Source organism: Pelmatolapia mariae, linkage group LG20 (assembly GCF_036321145.2).
Source record: "Pelmatolapia mariae isolate MD_Pm_ZW linkage group LG20, Pm_UMD_F_2, whole genome shotgun sequence".
Lineage (NCBI taxonomy): Eukaryota > Metazoa > Chordata > Actinopteri > Cichliformes > Cichlidae > Pelmatolapia > Pelmatolapia mariae.
The window spans coordinates 16,412,466-16,425,527 of NC_086244.1; the positions used below are offsets into that span (position 1 = coordinate 16,412,466).

Consider the following 13,062-nt stretch of genomic DNA (forward strand, 5'->3'; position numbering starts at 1 on the left):
AGGAGTACAGAGGACTGACTCAGGACTTTGTGGACTGGTGCCAGCTGAACTACCTCCAGATCAATGCCAGTAAAACAAAGGAGCTGGTGGTAGACTTCCGCAGGCACAAACATCCTCCACTGCAACCACTGAACATCCAAGGTATGGACATTGAGGCTGTGGACAGCTACAGGTACCTTGGTGTTCATCTGAACAACAAACTGGACTGGACTCATAACTCAGACGCCCTCTACAGGAAAGGGCAGAGCAGGCTGTACCTGCTGCGGAGACTCAGGTCGTTTGGAGTGGAGGGCCCACTCCTGAAGACCTTCTATGACTCTGTGGTGGCCTCAGCCATCTTTTATGGTGTGGTCTGCTGGGGCGGCAGCATCTCTTCTGGGGACAGGAAGAGACTGAACAGGCTGATCCGCAGGGCCAGCTCTGTTCTAGGATGCCCTCTGGACCCAGTGGAGGTGGTGAGTGACAGGAGAATGGTGGCTAAGCTGTCATCCCTGTTGGACAACATCTCCCACCCCATGCATGAGACTGTGACAGCACTGAGCAGCTCCTTCAGTGGGAGACTGCGGCACCCACGGTGTGGGACGGAGAGATTTCGCAGGTCTTTCCTCCCCACTGCTGTCAGACTGCACAACAAAGACTCCAACTGATCAACACACACATTCACACATGTGCAATAACACTAATGTGCAATAATCTTTTTTGGCATCGTTGTATTTTTACTGAGTTGTATATAGCACTTGTATTCTATTTTTATCTTATTGCATATTTTATTCTATTTTATTCTACTGTATATAGTATTTTATTTTATTCTATTCTGTACAGTTGTATACTGTATTTATTCTTATTTTATTTTATTCTAATTTTTGCTTCATAACTTTTGCACTGTCCACTTCCTGCTGTGACAAAACAAATTTCCCACGTGTGGGACTAATAAAGGTCATCTTATCTTATCTTAATTCTACCAAAGTACACTATTTAGATTCAGAAAAGTTTATATAATTATTTAGCCTTGTTGTGCAAACAACCCTGCATAACTTCATAAATATAGAATTTGAAAAATAACAAACGTAAAAAGAAACACTAGACGAGATACATGAGTACCTACACAGCAAAAATGCCAGTGTTGATTTTTCAGTGTTAGTTGAATTCAACAGAGTTCGGAGTCTGATCAACACTTAATCGAGTTAAAATACCACATCGGGAGTGGATTCCTGAAAAGTGTTAGTGTGGATTTTAGTTGTTACTGCATTTTAACACTATGAGTTTTAAATTAGACCACACCCTCATTTCCTGTGGAGCAGTGCATTTCAGAATCTTCTTCGGTCGCCATCTTTTCTTGCTGCTGCGGTAAGTTTTATTCGGTTAAATATTAAGTTTTAGATTGATATTAGTACAAGTAACACGATAACTAGTAAGAAAATAGCATTTCTATCAAAATGCATGATCTTTAAGTGTCATATTTGAATTTTAACTGTTTTTTTTATTAAGCTGGTCTACTGCTAGCTAGAACTCCACCAAAGTACCACTTACTTTCCTAATATTCATTTAGCATATTCTGGCTGTTGGGAGAATATAACAACTACAACTTGTTAATATATATCTCAGTGTTTATTAAACGCCCTTTATTTAATTTCGAATCAAACTTGCCAAAGCCTTAGGTCAGGCGGGGCCACTTGCAATCCACGTCACTCCTACATGCAGCCTGTATATTTAGGTGAAGAAACAAAATGCGATTTAGCCCTTGAAGTGATTTTTTTCATTATTCATAAATGATTTAATGTGAAGGCAATATGTGCAGAGTGCTACAGGCCCTTGTAGGCAGTGTAGTCGGTGCTGCAGGGAGAACGTGTGGGACTCCCCCTCCCGTTCTGTGTGGGAGGGAGAAACTTAGGAGTTGCTACCCTCGAGAAACGCTAAATGAAAGCATGTAAATATAATAATAACCACTGCAGCCAAAAAGAGTGGTTGATGAGCCCAGCGGTAAGTAAGCTGTTAAGACTCGACTGTACACTGTGTTTGCTGACAGTAAAGCTAGTTACTGGCTACGAACCCAACGCGGAACCCGTTTATTGCTTTGGGAGCTAATTAACATAACGCTACATTAATCTGCCTTCTCCTGTGCGCTCACCAAAGAATTTAACCATTCCTTTGAAGATGTATATTTTAATAGGCTTGGTTGAGTTATCTGATATGACTTTTTATTATTTTTGCAATATTTACATACATTTTACACACGTCAAGCCCTAACACCTACTTTTCCTCTTTTTGGATTTCTTCTAAGATGTCATCATGTTGCTGAAAGTCAAGTACCAAAGTTCCAAGAAGTACATACGGTTACAGCCAGGTTTCACATACTTGGAGTTCATCAGTGAAGGTGGGTTGCAATCTTGTAAATCTTTATAACAAGCAGGACAAGAAAAAATATTTTTGATATTTTGGCATGAAGCAGACCTTGGAGATAGCCGAAAAATGCACAGTGTGAACTGGCCAGATTGACTGCTTGTGGGACTAACAGTGTTGAGTTAGCACACATAAATTACTCAAATTGGTTTTGCAAACACACAAGTTAGTGACTGAAATGTCACATTGCTAAACTGCTTTTAAATAAAAGCAATGTGGAATTTCACATTAGCTTTGGAGATACAGCCTTTGTTCCATTCGAATTCAATTCTGTTTCAGATATGTTTACGTCACATGTTATCATCTTCCTTTAGTGAAAAACAAGTTTGGACTTCCTGATGTTACTGAACTGCACATTTTTGATGAGACTGACACAGCGGTGGAGGAAGACATCTTTCTTGAACTTATAGAGGCCAATCCTGACATATGCCTGACTGTATGTGACAGTGCAGCAGGAGATGGTAAGGTTTCATTTCATTGTTAAGTCTTGTTTTAACGAGTGTTCAGGGATTTGCAGCTGCACATTTTTTTACACTATTTGGCTGTGGCAATTTGGATATTAAAATGTATTAAGACAAAACTGAGCATACAATTAGCAAACATTTCAAACTACAATTGATACATTATTGTATTTTACATATTAAGCACACTCTTTTCATGAAAGCATAAAAACAAATTGCTTTACATAATTAAAACTGATGAAAAAACTTTACACATGTTAATTGATCCAAAATACATGAATAAAAGCTATGGTACACATGCACTCAGAAACACTTATACCCTTATCACACTCATTTATACACTCCATCCCCCTTCCTGCAAAAAAGCTATTTTCTTTTTAGTTGAATTTGGAATATAAATAAAAATAAAGAACTTAAATGACTCTGCCATATTGTCATTCTGATTATTTTAAGTTGTATGTAGTTATGTTATATGGTAGTATGATACCCCAGAGTTGCACCCCTCTTCTAGGTCAGTCATCCATTAGTTTTGTCTTTCTTTTTCATGTTTTTAAGCTTGTTTTTTTTTTTCTATAGCTCATTCAACATCATCGTCCCTCACGGATACCATGTCTCTGTCCTCAAGTGACAGTGATCTTCACAGAGATTTGGGGATCCCCGTTACTGGAAGTAGACTGAGCACTGGGGCCAAGAACAAGCCTACCACAGAAGTTTCAGAGTCAGAGGCTGCAAAAGAGGTACTTTAGATGCATTTTAAAAATGTAATTAGCTAATTATTATTGTAAGTTTAGCTTGTCACAATATAAATATGGTTTCATTTAAACTTATAAAATTTTTGCAAGGTAAGATAAGCACGGTGGCACGGTGGTTAGCACTGCTGCCGCACAGCAAGAAGGTCCTGAGTTCAATTCCACCATCAGGCCGGGTCTTTCTGTGTGGAGTTTGCATGTTCTCCCCGTGTTTGCGTAGGTTCTCTCCGGGTACACCGGCTTCCTCCCTGTGGTGAGGAAGCCGGTGTACCCGGTTAGGTTAATTGAAAAATCCAAATTGCCCGTGGGAGTGAATGTGAGTGCGAATGGATGTCTGTCCCTGTGTGTTAGCCCTGTGACAGACTGGCGACCTGTCCAGGGTGTACCCCGCCTCTCACCCTATGACAGCTGGGATAGGCTCCAGCCGCAACCCTGGAAAGGATAAGTGGAAGCGAATGAATTGGATGGAAGATAACTTAATGCATTGCTGATGGGATTTCGGTGTGTGGGAGTGGGGTTGCTCTGTACCCTATTAATGTTAGTTTTTTGTATGAATCTGTAATGGTGGGTTAGATTTATTTAATAACATACATGTGGTAATTGACAATTCTTTTGTTGAAGATGGTAGAAAATGCATTGCGCATAAAACCTGGAGGTGAGGATGTCTTGGAGGAGTACAAGTCTGAGAAATCACTGCAGCATCGCACGCGCAGGCAGCTTGTTAACATACTAGCTAGTCACATGACTGAGATGCATGGGTAAGTGGTTTTGAAGAAACAAAACTAATTCAGATCAAAAGAGGTGATCTAGGACTGCTTTGTTTTCAAGACGTGTAACACTGAATTATGTTTAGGAAACCACATTATTATTAAAGTGGCAGGGTTTATTTTGATTTTTCTGTTTGTATTTGTTTTCTTTGCTGTAAAGGAGGATTCCTTCACGTAAGCAGAAAGAGAAGTATGCCTTGGGAATCATTACACTTTTTCCTTCGCTGAAGGATCCTTTTTCTCCAAAAGGCTATGTAAGTAAAAAAAACAAACTTCATACCTGAAGAGAATTTAGCTTTATAGACTGTAACTTTTCAATGTTTGTTTGACATATAATTCATCAGTTAAAAAATTGAAAAACAAAAACTTTTAGTACATTTTTTTCTTAGTTGCTTATCTAAAAATGTAATTGATTATTAAAATCTTTGCTGACAGTAGGAATTTATCATAAAATGCATAACAATTGTTGAAAACATCTATCTATCAAACTACAACCCTATAGATAAAAATGTAATTTTTTAGGTTATAAAATTACAACTGCAATTCTAAGATCACTTAGTGATTTACTTATTTTTCCACATTTTTGAAAATACATTGACAGGAGCACTTCTATGATGGAGAAAAAGGCACAGGATATTTAGCATGGCGCCTCAAAACCATGTCCAGGAGTAGAGATCGGAGGCCAGAGAAGGTAGCCACATCTCCTCAAGCGCAAGGACCAAACCGCAGAAGATCAACAGTGACAGTGCCTCAACAGCTTGATGGAGATGCCTGCAGGGAGGCTGTATCGTTTCTTCTTCACTGTAATGATGAGACAGTCATCTTTGAAAAGATGAAGATGACCTTTCAACATCGGCAGAACCTCGTGCATGATCCACAGAGAACGACAGATGTCCTCAAAACCTTCCCACGATTTTTAGACATCAAGGGACTAGTGAGTGGTGTTTTTATTTTTACTGCTGTTTTTTCTTATCGGGCCAAATGTTGGCAATTTACAATGGCATTTTACTTAAAGTATTTTTATGTATTTATGATTAATAGCTAAACCAAGACTTCCAACTGTTGTTTGGGGCTGAAACCGCATCTAAGCTCCTTGAGAAGTGGGAAATAGCGTTTAAACCCAAGATTATTGATGAGGCCCGACATCTGACTCGATCAGCTGAGGTGCACCAACTTCTGAAAGCTGCTGAGAAACTTGCAACAAATGATGAAACCAGTAAGGCTACTCTCTCTCTTGGTTTGTATTCCAGCCAGCTAAAGCTTTTTTATTTTTGAATTGTAATAGTCCATATGTCTTGTTTTTTCCTTGTCTTTCCCTGCCTAAAGACTGGGACAGTGATATGGCTTCTCTGCTGCTCCTCCTTCATTTGTCACCTTTAAACCACATCGAATATGGACCCTTAAAATCATTTAATTTGGACCGTGAGGACAATACACAGATGTTTGCAAGAGCACTGCACGCTGCACCGAGAGACTTATTTTCTTCTAGCTGGATCAAATTTTCTGGAACAGAGTACAGAAAAGGACTAATCATTTGCATTAATGTTGAAAATGAAATGCCTGTATTTGGTAGAATAACAACGATCCTCTTAGCTGACAGTACTACGTTCTTCCTTGTGGACAAACTTCTGGTTGATAACTTCAATGAGCATTTTCATGCCTACAGAGTGTTTGAGACTGATGAAAAGGATGTTATAAAAGCAGACAATCTTATCATTTACAAACCCTTTGACCTGCAACATGCACATACTGGTGTTGACTGTTTATATGTTGTTCCTTTATTTTATTTGTAGTTGTATTAAGGCAGCAAATTGGTGGCCAGTTTGTATTGGTGCTTGGAACACTTCCTTTGGAATAAAATGTTTATTGTTTAATTTGTTTATGCATCTTTTTTCTTGAGCCTTTAAATCAAGCACATTCAAGCTTGGTAGAGATTAATTACATTTATTTTTCTGTTGAAATGATATATATAAAACACTCAGTGTTATTTTGTTACACTTTTAAGTGTAACAAAAAAAACACTCACAGTGTTATTTTGTTTAACCACGTTAACACTCACAGTGTTTTGTTTTACACTTAAAAGTGTAACAAAATAACACTGTGAGTGTTAGACAATTAACACTACAAAAGTTATTTTGTTACACTATAAAGTGTAACAAAATAACACTGTGAGTGTTAGACAATTAACACTACAAAAGTTATTTTGTTACACTATAAAGTGTAACAAAATAACACTGTGAGTGTTAGACAATTAACACTACAAAAGAGTTAAAATATTAACACTATTGAAAGAGTAATTTTAACACTGGACCGGTGAGGATTATATAAACACCGGGATAGTGTTAAAATTAACACTAAGAGAGTTAAATTTACACTTACAATTTTGCTGTGTATGATACGGTGATACTTTTGGTAAACAACCATTTGACTAACATGTGTGTCTCACCTGGCTCTTGTTCCATCTCTGTTCTGTCCTCATTCTCCATCTCCTCTCTCTGTTCTTCTCTCTGCCTCTTTGTACTGACAATTAAGCCAAACACCAACATCATCAAATGCACAGTGTAAACCAGATATTTACATACTCTTCAGATAAAAACACAAACACTTTTCTAATTGAAACATCAAATCAGACTAAATGTTTAATTTTTTAGGTTGATAAATATAAAAAACATATTTGTTAAATTTAAGAGTAAAGAGAGAAACTATCTGTATTTCTTAATTGTAAATGGCAAAAATTGTATTCAAAATTGAGCCACAATTCTTTTCCTGGTGTTTTGGTTGATATCTCTTGATTTTCCCATTTCAAAGATACAGGCTCTGTGTTTTGCCTTATATGTCTTGATGCATTCTCAATCATCCAGGAAAGTAAATCTCCAAATCAATGTTCCCTCTAAGCTGCGCACGTGCGCAATTGCGCACTGCTGGCACGGTCTCTGCGCAAAGAAAATCTGTGTTGCGCACAAAAAAAAAATCTAACCTGAATTGAAATTAAAATTAAAACTTTAACACTTCTGTTTTGCAGTGTTAGTCAGTAAGTGACCGGCTGCTCCCGTATGGGATTAGAACGATGCCACCTTATCCCATAGTCCAGCCAATGATGCGATTCACATTCGTATATACGCAGCCAATCAACGTCGTTGACAGGCTATGACAGCGTCCTTATGTGCCGACACCGGTGTTTTAGCTGGCAAAGCGGTGTGGCTGATGTGGAGTGAAGCCACGTTAATGACAACGTGTACAACCATTGGAGAGGTGAGCAGGTCAGATGGAACAATTGAAAAAGGGAAACGTGTGGACTTTATACCAGTTTTTAAATTGTGTTGATAGGCCACGTAAAACCAGAGTTATGATAAAAATATATACAATGTTTGGTTTTCTTCCTGAATACTGTCGTTGTTTATATTTACTGCGGGAAGAAACGGTAAAAACGGCGTTTTATAAGGAAAGCACTCTCCGCCTGTGAGCAAAAACACCCCCCCCCCCCGACCCTTTCCTATTGGTCGAAAAAAGTACCATGTCGACCAATCAAAAAATGATATGGCAATGTGGCATCTAGTTGTTAAGAAACGGGGGGAAGTTTTAGGAGTGACAGCGGTGTTTTGAGATGTGAGAGATTTGCGACGTTTAGCACAAATCTTGTGTAGTTAGTGTGTAGTGTAGTCAATAGTTTTGTTGTGTGTGTCAGAACAATGAGGCGACTGCTGAATGTTACATGTGTTACAGGGGTGATACATCTCCTGCTGTCAGGCCTGCAGGTATCAGGCTGTTGTTCTCCTTTATCTCATAGTGGACAGAAATTATTTTTTGGAGTGGCACAAATAATTTGTGTGGCATCAGATTTGATGCAGAACAGCTGATTGTTCTGTAAATAGTTTGAAATAGTTTGAAACGCATTTTTATTCACTAGCTTTTGACTCAGTGGTTGACTGACTTGTATTTACTTATATTTTATTGATTTAGCTATGTTTATTATTTTATCGTATTTATTATTCTTATGGTATCTATTATGTTTCTATTGTTCAGCACTTTGGTCAGCCTTGTGTGTTTTTAAAGTGCTATATAAATAAACGATGATGATGATGATGATGATAATGATATGTTTATTTAAAAACGCCTTGGCTGCATTAAAAAAATAGCTGCAAAAAACTTTGTTGTTTGCAAAACTCAGTAACGTTTTTGAAGAAGTAACTATATAATTAATTGCCCAACATTGGTCATTATATACTGTATTTTTCAGATAGAGAGTTACAGGACTCTCTCCCAGACCACAGACTCATAATACAAGTCAGAGCTTTATAAAAAAAAGAAAAAAAGAAAGTTGTGTTTTCAAAATCGGAGTTCAAGTTATTTTTACTTCCAATAGTGTTAACATACTACACAGGTCATGAACAAGATTTTTTAAATTTTCATTTATAAGTGGGCTAAAGCAGTTAATTAAAAGTAGTCTAACATAAATGTAAATGCTGTAATTTTATTATTTTAATAAACCATGTAACTTGGATGGATTCGATGCTGGCGTGACCACAGTGCACACGTCTGATGTCGCTCACAGTGGTCCAAGGGTTCGCTCAGGGAGTTTGTGTGTTCACTCAGACACATGAAAAATTAGAGGGCACATTGCTCCAAATGTTGAATCTGTTCATCTGGACGTAGCGTTTTGTGGGAGAAACATTTCGTCAATCATCCAAGTGACTTCTTCAGTCTCAGCTGACTGCAGGTTTCCCCAATCTTATAAACAGTACATTTGCATAATGACTGAAACCAGCCCACTGAAGGAACAAAGGGCTGTGAGGTCAGTTCCTTAATCATAATTATGATTAAACTGAAACTTAAACTGTGTCTCACTTAAACTGAAACATGCACCTCATCTTATTTCACACTTTTATATTATTTTTGATGCTTTTTGGGCTGAATCACATTTAAATGTTCCTAATAATTAGTCCACTTCAATGACAGACACAAAGAGAACAAAATAAACAACAACAGTAATTAGGAGTGAAAACAATAGCAGGGGTATCACAAGTGTTACTAATAAAGTAATGAGTGAAAATACTGATTTACACATATTTGCCATGTATTTGCTAGTAAAATATCAGCCATGTTGCTCAGTGAGCTCAGAGACTTACCTGGACCGTCATAGTGATACACAAACCCCAGCAGGAGGGCGTGGAGGCAGTGGACAGTTTCAGGTTTTGGGTGGTGTTGTAGCCTCTTGAACCAGAAAACAGTCACACAGACTGGCAGCTTCAGCTGGTCGGGGATGTTTTCTAAGTCTGAAGTCTGAACCTGCAGAGCTTCTTCAAACACCCTGTGACGCAAACCCTCAGGAGCCTGAACAGAGAGGTACCACACAGACAAGATGCTCACATGTACCACAGAGACACGTTTATGACCTGTCAGAGTAATTAAACACATATTTATTGATTAACCTCAGTACCTCATGCAGATGCTGTAGTTCCAGTTGTTTCAGTTCATCACTGCTGAGAAGTATTGATGGGACTCGCTTGTCTTTGATTTCTTCTCCATCCCTGTCATATTCAGTGCACATCTTATCTCCAATTAACATTCCATAGAAGTACTGTCTGATGCAGTAAGCTGCTGTGTAACTACTGCGCTGTGAAAAGTCCTCCACAAGAGCAGGCAGCATCATAGTCTTCTGATCCACAACACTTATGACAAAAGTGGTGAGTTCTCCACGCTCAACTTTATTACGCACCCATGATGGCAACGTAGAACTTGGTTTTTCTGGTTGAACATATTTTTGAATGGAGAGTTTGAAAGTTTCATCCTCTTCTTTACCAACATGACTTAAAGCTTCACTCAAAGCACGTTCTCTCTTCTGTGAGTCATTCAAGCCGTCCAGATTCACTTTACTTAAAAAGTTAAGCATATTGTGCAGTCGGAGAATCTGTGAGTCATTAAAAGTGTATAAGAGTCATTTGTAAATATTTCCTTACCTAATCTTGAATAATCATTTCCTGCTATTGAAGCAAAGACTGGCATGAGAGCAGGGTCCAATTTGAAATGCTCACAAAACTTTGAACGTGTGTAGAGCTTAGCAGGAATTTTGTCATCCTTCTTTCTTTTCCACTCAAAGTCTTTGACATGAAGGAAACCTTTGTGCACATCATAGATGCAGAAATCTGCGTCAATAGACAGCACAGAACATTGTTTCTGATTTGCATCAGAAACAACTTCAGGGTCTGCCTCTCCTAAACACTGTTTAAACTCTATGCCTTTCTCCTTCAAGATTTCTATGAAGACATCTTTGACCAGAGGTGGTAAGACGTTACATGTTTTTTGTACGCCGTCAGATCCAGTCTCTGCTATTGTCTTTGCATTTTTTAGTCTACGCTTTAGACGCGAATGAAGAATTTTCTGCTTCTCTGATCCTGAAGCTCCATCCAAGATGACGTATGGAGTGACTTCACAGTCCTGCAAAGCTTTAAAGAACTTACAGACATCGTCTTGAAATCCAGGATAATCTCCTCCACAGCGCTGGTCCAGCTTTGGATAAGAATTATAATACAAAAAATAGTAAAGTGCTGCACCATCAATGATGAGACTCGTTTTTTCTACTTTAACCTCTTCACAGAGACACAAATCATCTATCATTCTCTGTAACTTTGAAATCCCCATGATTCCTTGAAGAGCATGAAGGTGAGCCGTGGTTATCGTGGTTTTGCCTCTGTCTCTGTAGATATTTATATACCTATTAAAATAACATACAGGTACACACCCACACTGACAGAAGCTGTCACACCTGCTCTGATGCATCTAACATACCTCTGTTACTCTGTTGGTTTTATTTCTATTTTATTGTGTGGTTAAAACCACAGCAACAACCTAAATAAGCATAAGTAACAGTACATAATAAATGTTGAATGCTACTGAGCAGCACACAAGATCAACAATGCACAATATGTTTAGAGGCAGCAGCCAAGGAAGATGTGTGTCTGTGAACACCCGTGTGCAAACCTGTTTGTACACCTCTGTGCGTGAACATGCTTGTATTTAGAAGGGCCCAAGGAGGACCACCCCAGGGGCAATCGCACCACCTACCTAGAAAAAAGCTGAGGAGAGCCCAACACGGGGGTTAAAGTGAGATTCGCCAAGTGGGAGAACACTAAGATCTGTTGTCACAGAAGCATGGAAAGAAAAGTATCTGGACGTAAGCCACCCCCTCTGTTCAAAGGGGGTCAGACAGTGGACATAGATGGCTTCTTTCGCTCTTCTTTTAAACCATCTGTCTTCTCTGTCCAAAATGTGAACACTGGCATCCTCAAAGGAGTGACCGTTATCCTTTAGATGCAGATGAACAGCCGAGTCTTGTCCCGTCGAGGTGGCTCTTCTATGCTGTGCCATGCGTTTGTGAAGTGGCTGTTTGGTCTCTCCAATGTAGAGGTCTGAGCACTCCTTGCTGCACTCCACAGCACACACTGTGTTGTTAAGTTTGTGTTTGGGAGTTTGGAAGAAGCCATCTATGTACACTGTGAATGACCATCTTTTAACAGAGGCGGTGGCTTCCGACACCAACTGTCTGCCATCTTTAATCCAGTTTTGAGATCTCTCCCAGAAGCCTTAAAGCCCATTCACATCCTGGGCCATTTGACCTCAGGAAATCACATGATATTGTGAAACCTAGCCCCACCCTGAGTTCACCCGAAACCTTGGCTGATTGTGAGCTACACCTGTTTTCAGACCTTAGCTCGTGTGATAAGGTAGAGGATCAATACGGGGTCCATGACCCTCCTGGTGACACTCCCATAGGGCTTAAATCTTTGGCAACAGTGGGAAGGAAAAACTCCCTTTTAACAGGAAGAAACCTCCAGGAGAACCAGACTCAGGAAGGGGCGGCCATTTGTGGCAACCGGTAGGGGTGAAAAAAGGAAGAAAGGAGAAAAGACATGCTGTGGAAGAGAGCCAGAGATTAATAACAAGTATGATTCAGTGCAGAGAGGTCTGTTAACACATGTTGAGTGAGGAAGGTGACTGAAGAAGAAATATTCAATGCATCATGGGAATCCCCCAAGAGCCCACACTTATTGCAGTCTTCACCTTTATATATAGTATAAAGACATGTATTGTCTTTATACCAGACTGTATACAGTTGGTATAATTAAATGAGTATAGTTAGCTTGTTTTGCAAGATGATTTAAAATATAAAAAAAACAAAACAAAAATAAACAAATAAACAGTTAGGTCAGGAATCCAGGTGACTCTGTACTCCATAGAACAGCTTCAACCTGAAAGATCTGAAAACCTCATGTCTATACATGACAGACCAGCTGGAACACCTGGTTTAAAATAAATACAGTTTAAAATCAGCTGGAAGCTCCACATTTTCACTGCTTTCTTTCATACATTTAAAGTCTGTTTTCAGTGTGAGAGTCTCTGCTGAAGGAGTTTTTAACACATGTCAAACTGTAACTTAGTAGAACCACCAGATGAAGCCCAGCTGTGAAGTTACTGTGCATTGCATTGTCACATTAATGCGGGTACATTCACATCATTTTTGTGATGTTTGGTCCTAAAGTTTATTTTACACTGTTTAATTACAGCTAACAGAACACTGATCAGTTTGTAGGACATTCATCATTTGGGATGTTCAGTCAATAAATTTGATCTTCGTATAGGATACACACACTTAAGCCAAGCGTACTCATATTAGTAAATATGCACACA

General features: G+C 38.9%; 1 protein-coding gene and 1 pseudogene across 1 annotated transcript; one reads left to right on the forward strand and one right to left on the reverse strand.

Annotated features, from left to right (window-relative positions):
- The first annotated feature begins 2,231 nt into the window (after positions 1 to 2,231).
- On the forward strand, positions 2,232 to 5,312 carry LOC134619209 (uncharacterized). Its single transcript, XM_063464981.1, has 7 exons — positions 2,232 to 2,374; positions 2,715 to 2,861; positions 3,438 to 3,598; positions 4,232 to 4,368; positions 4,538 to 4,631; positions 4,979 to 5,161; positions 5,298 to 5,312. The coding sequence occupies exons 1-7, from the start codon at positions 2,290 to 2,292 to the stop codon at positions 5,310 to 5,312; spliced, it is 822 nt and encodes a 273-aa protein (XP_063321051.1). The 5' UTR covers positions 2,232 to 2,289.
- A 654-nt stretch (positions 5,313 to 5,966) lies between these two features.
- On the reverse strand, positions 5,967 to 11,016 carry LOC134619210 (protein asteroid homolog 1-like; annotated as a pseudogene).
- Positions 11,017 to 13,062: the final 2,046 nt, after the last annotated feature.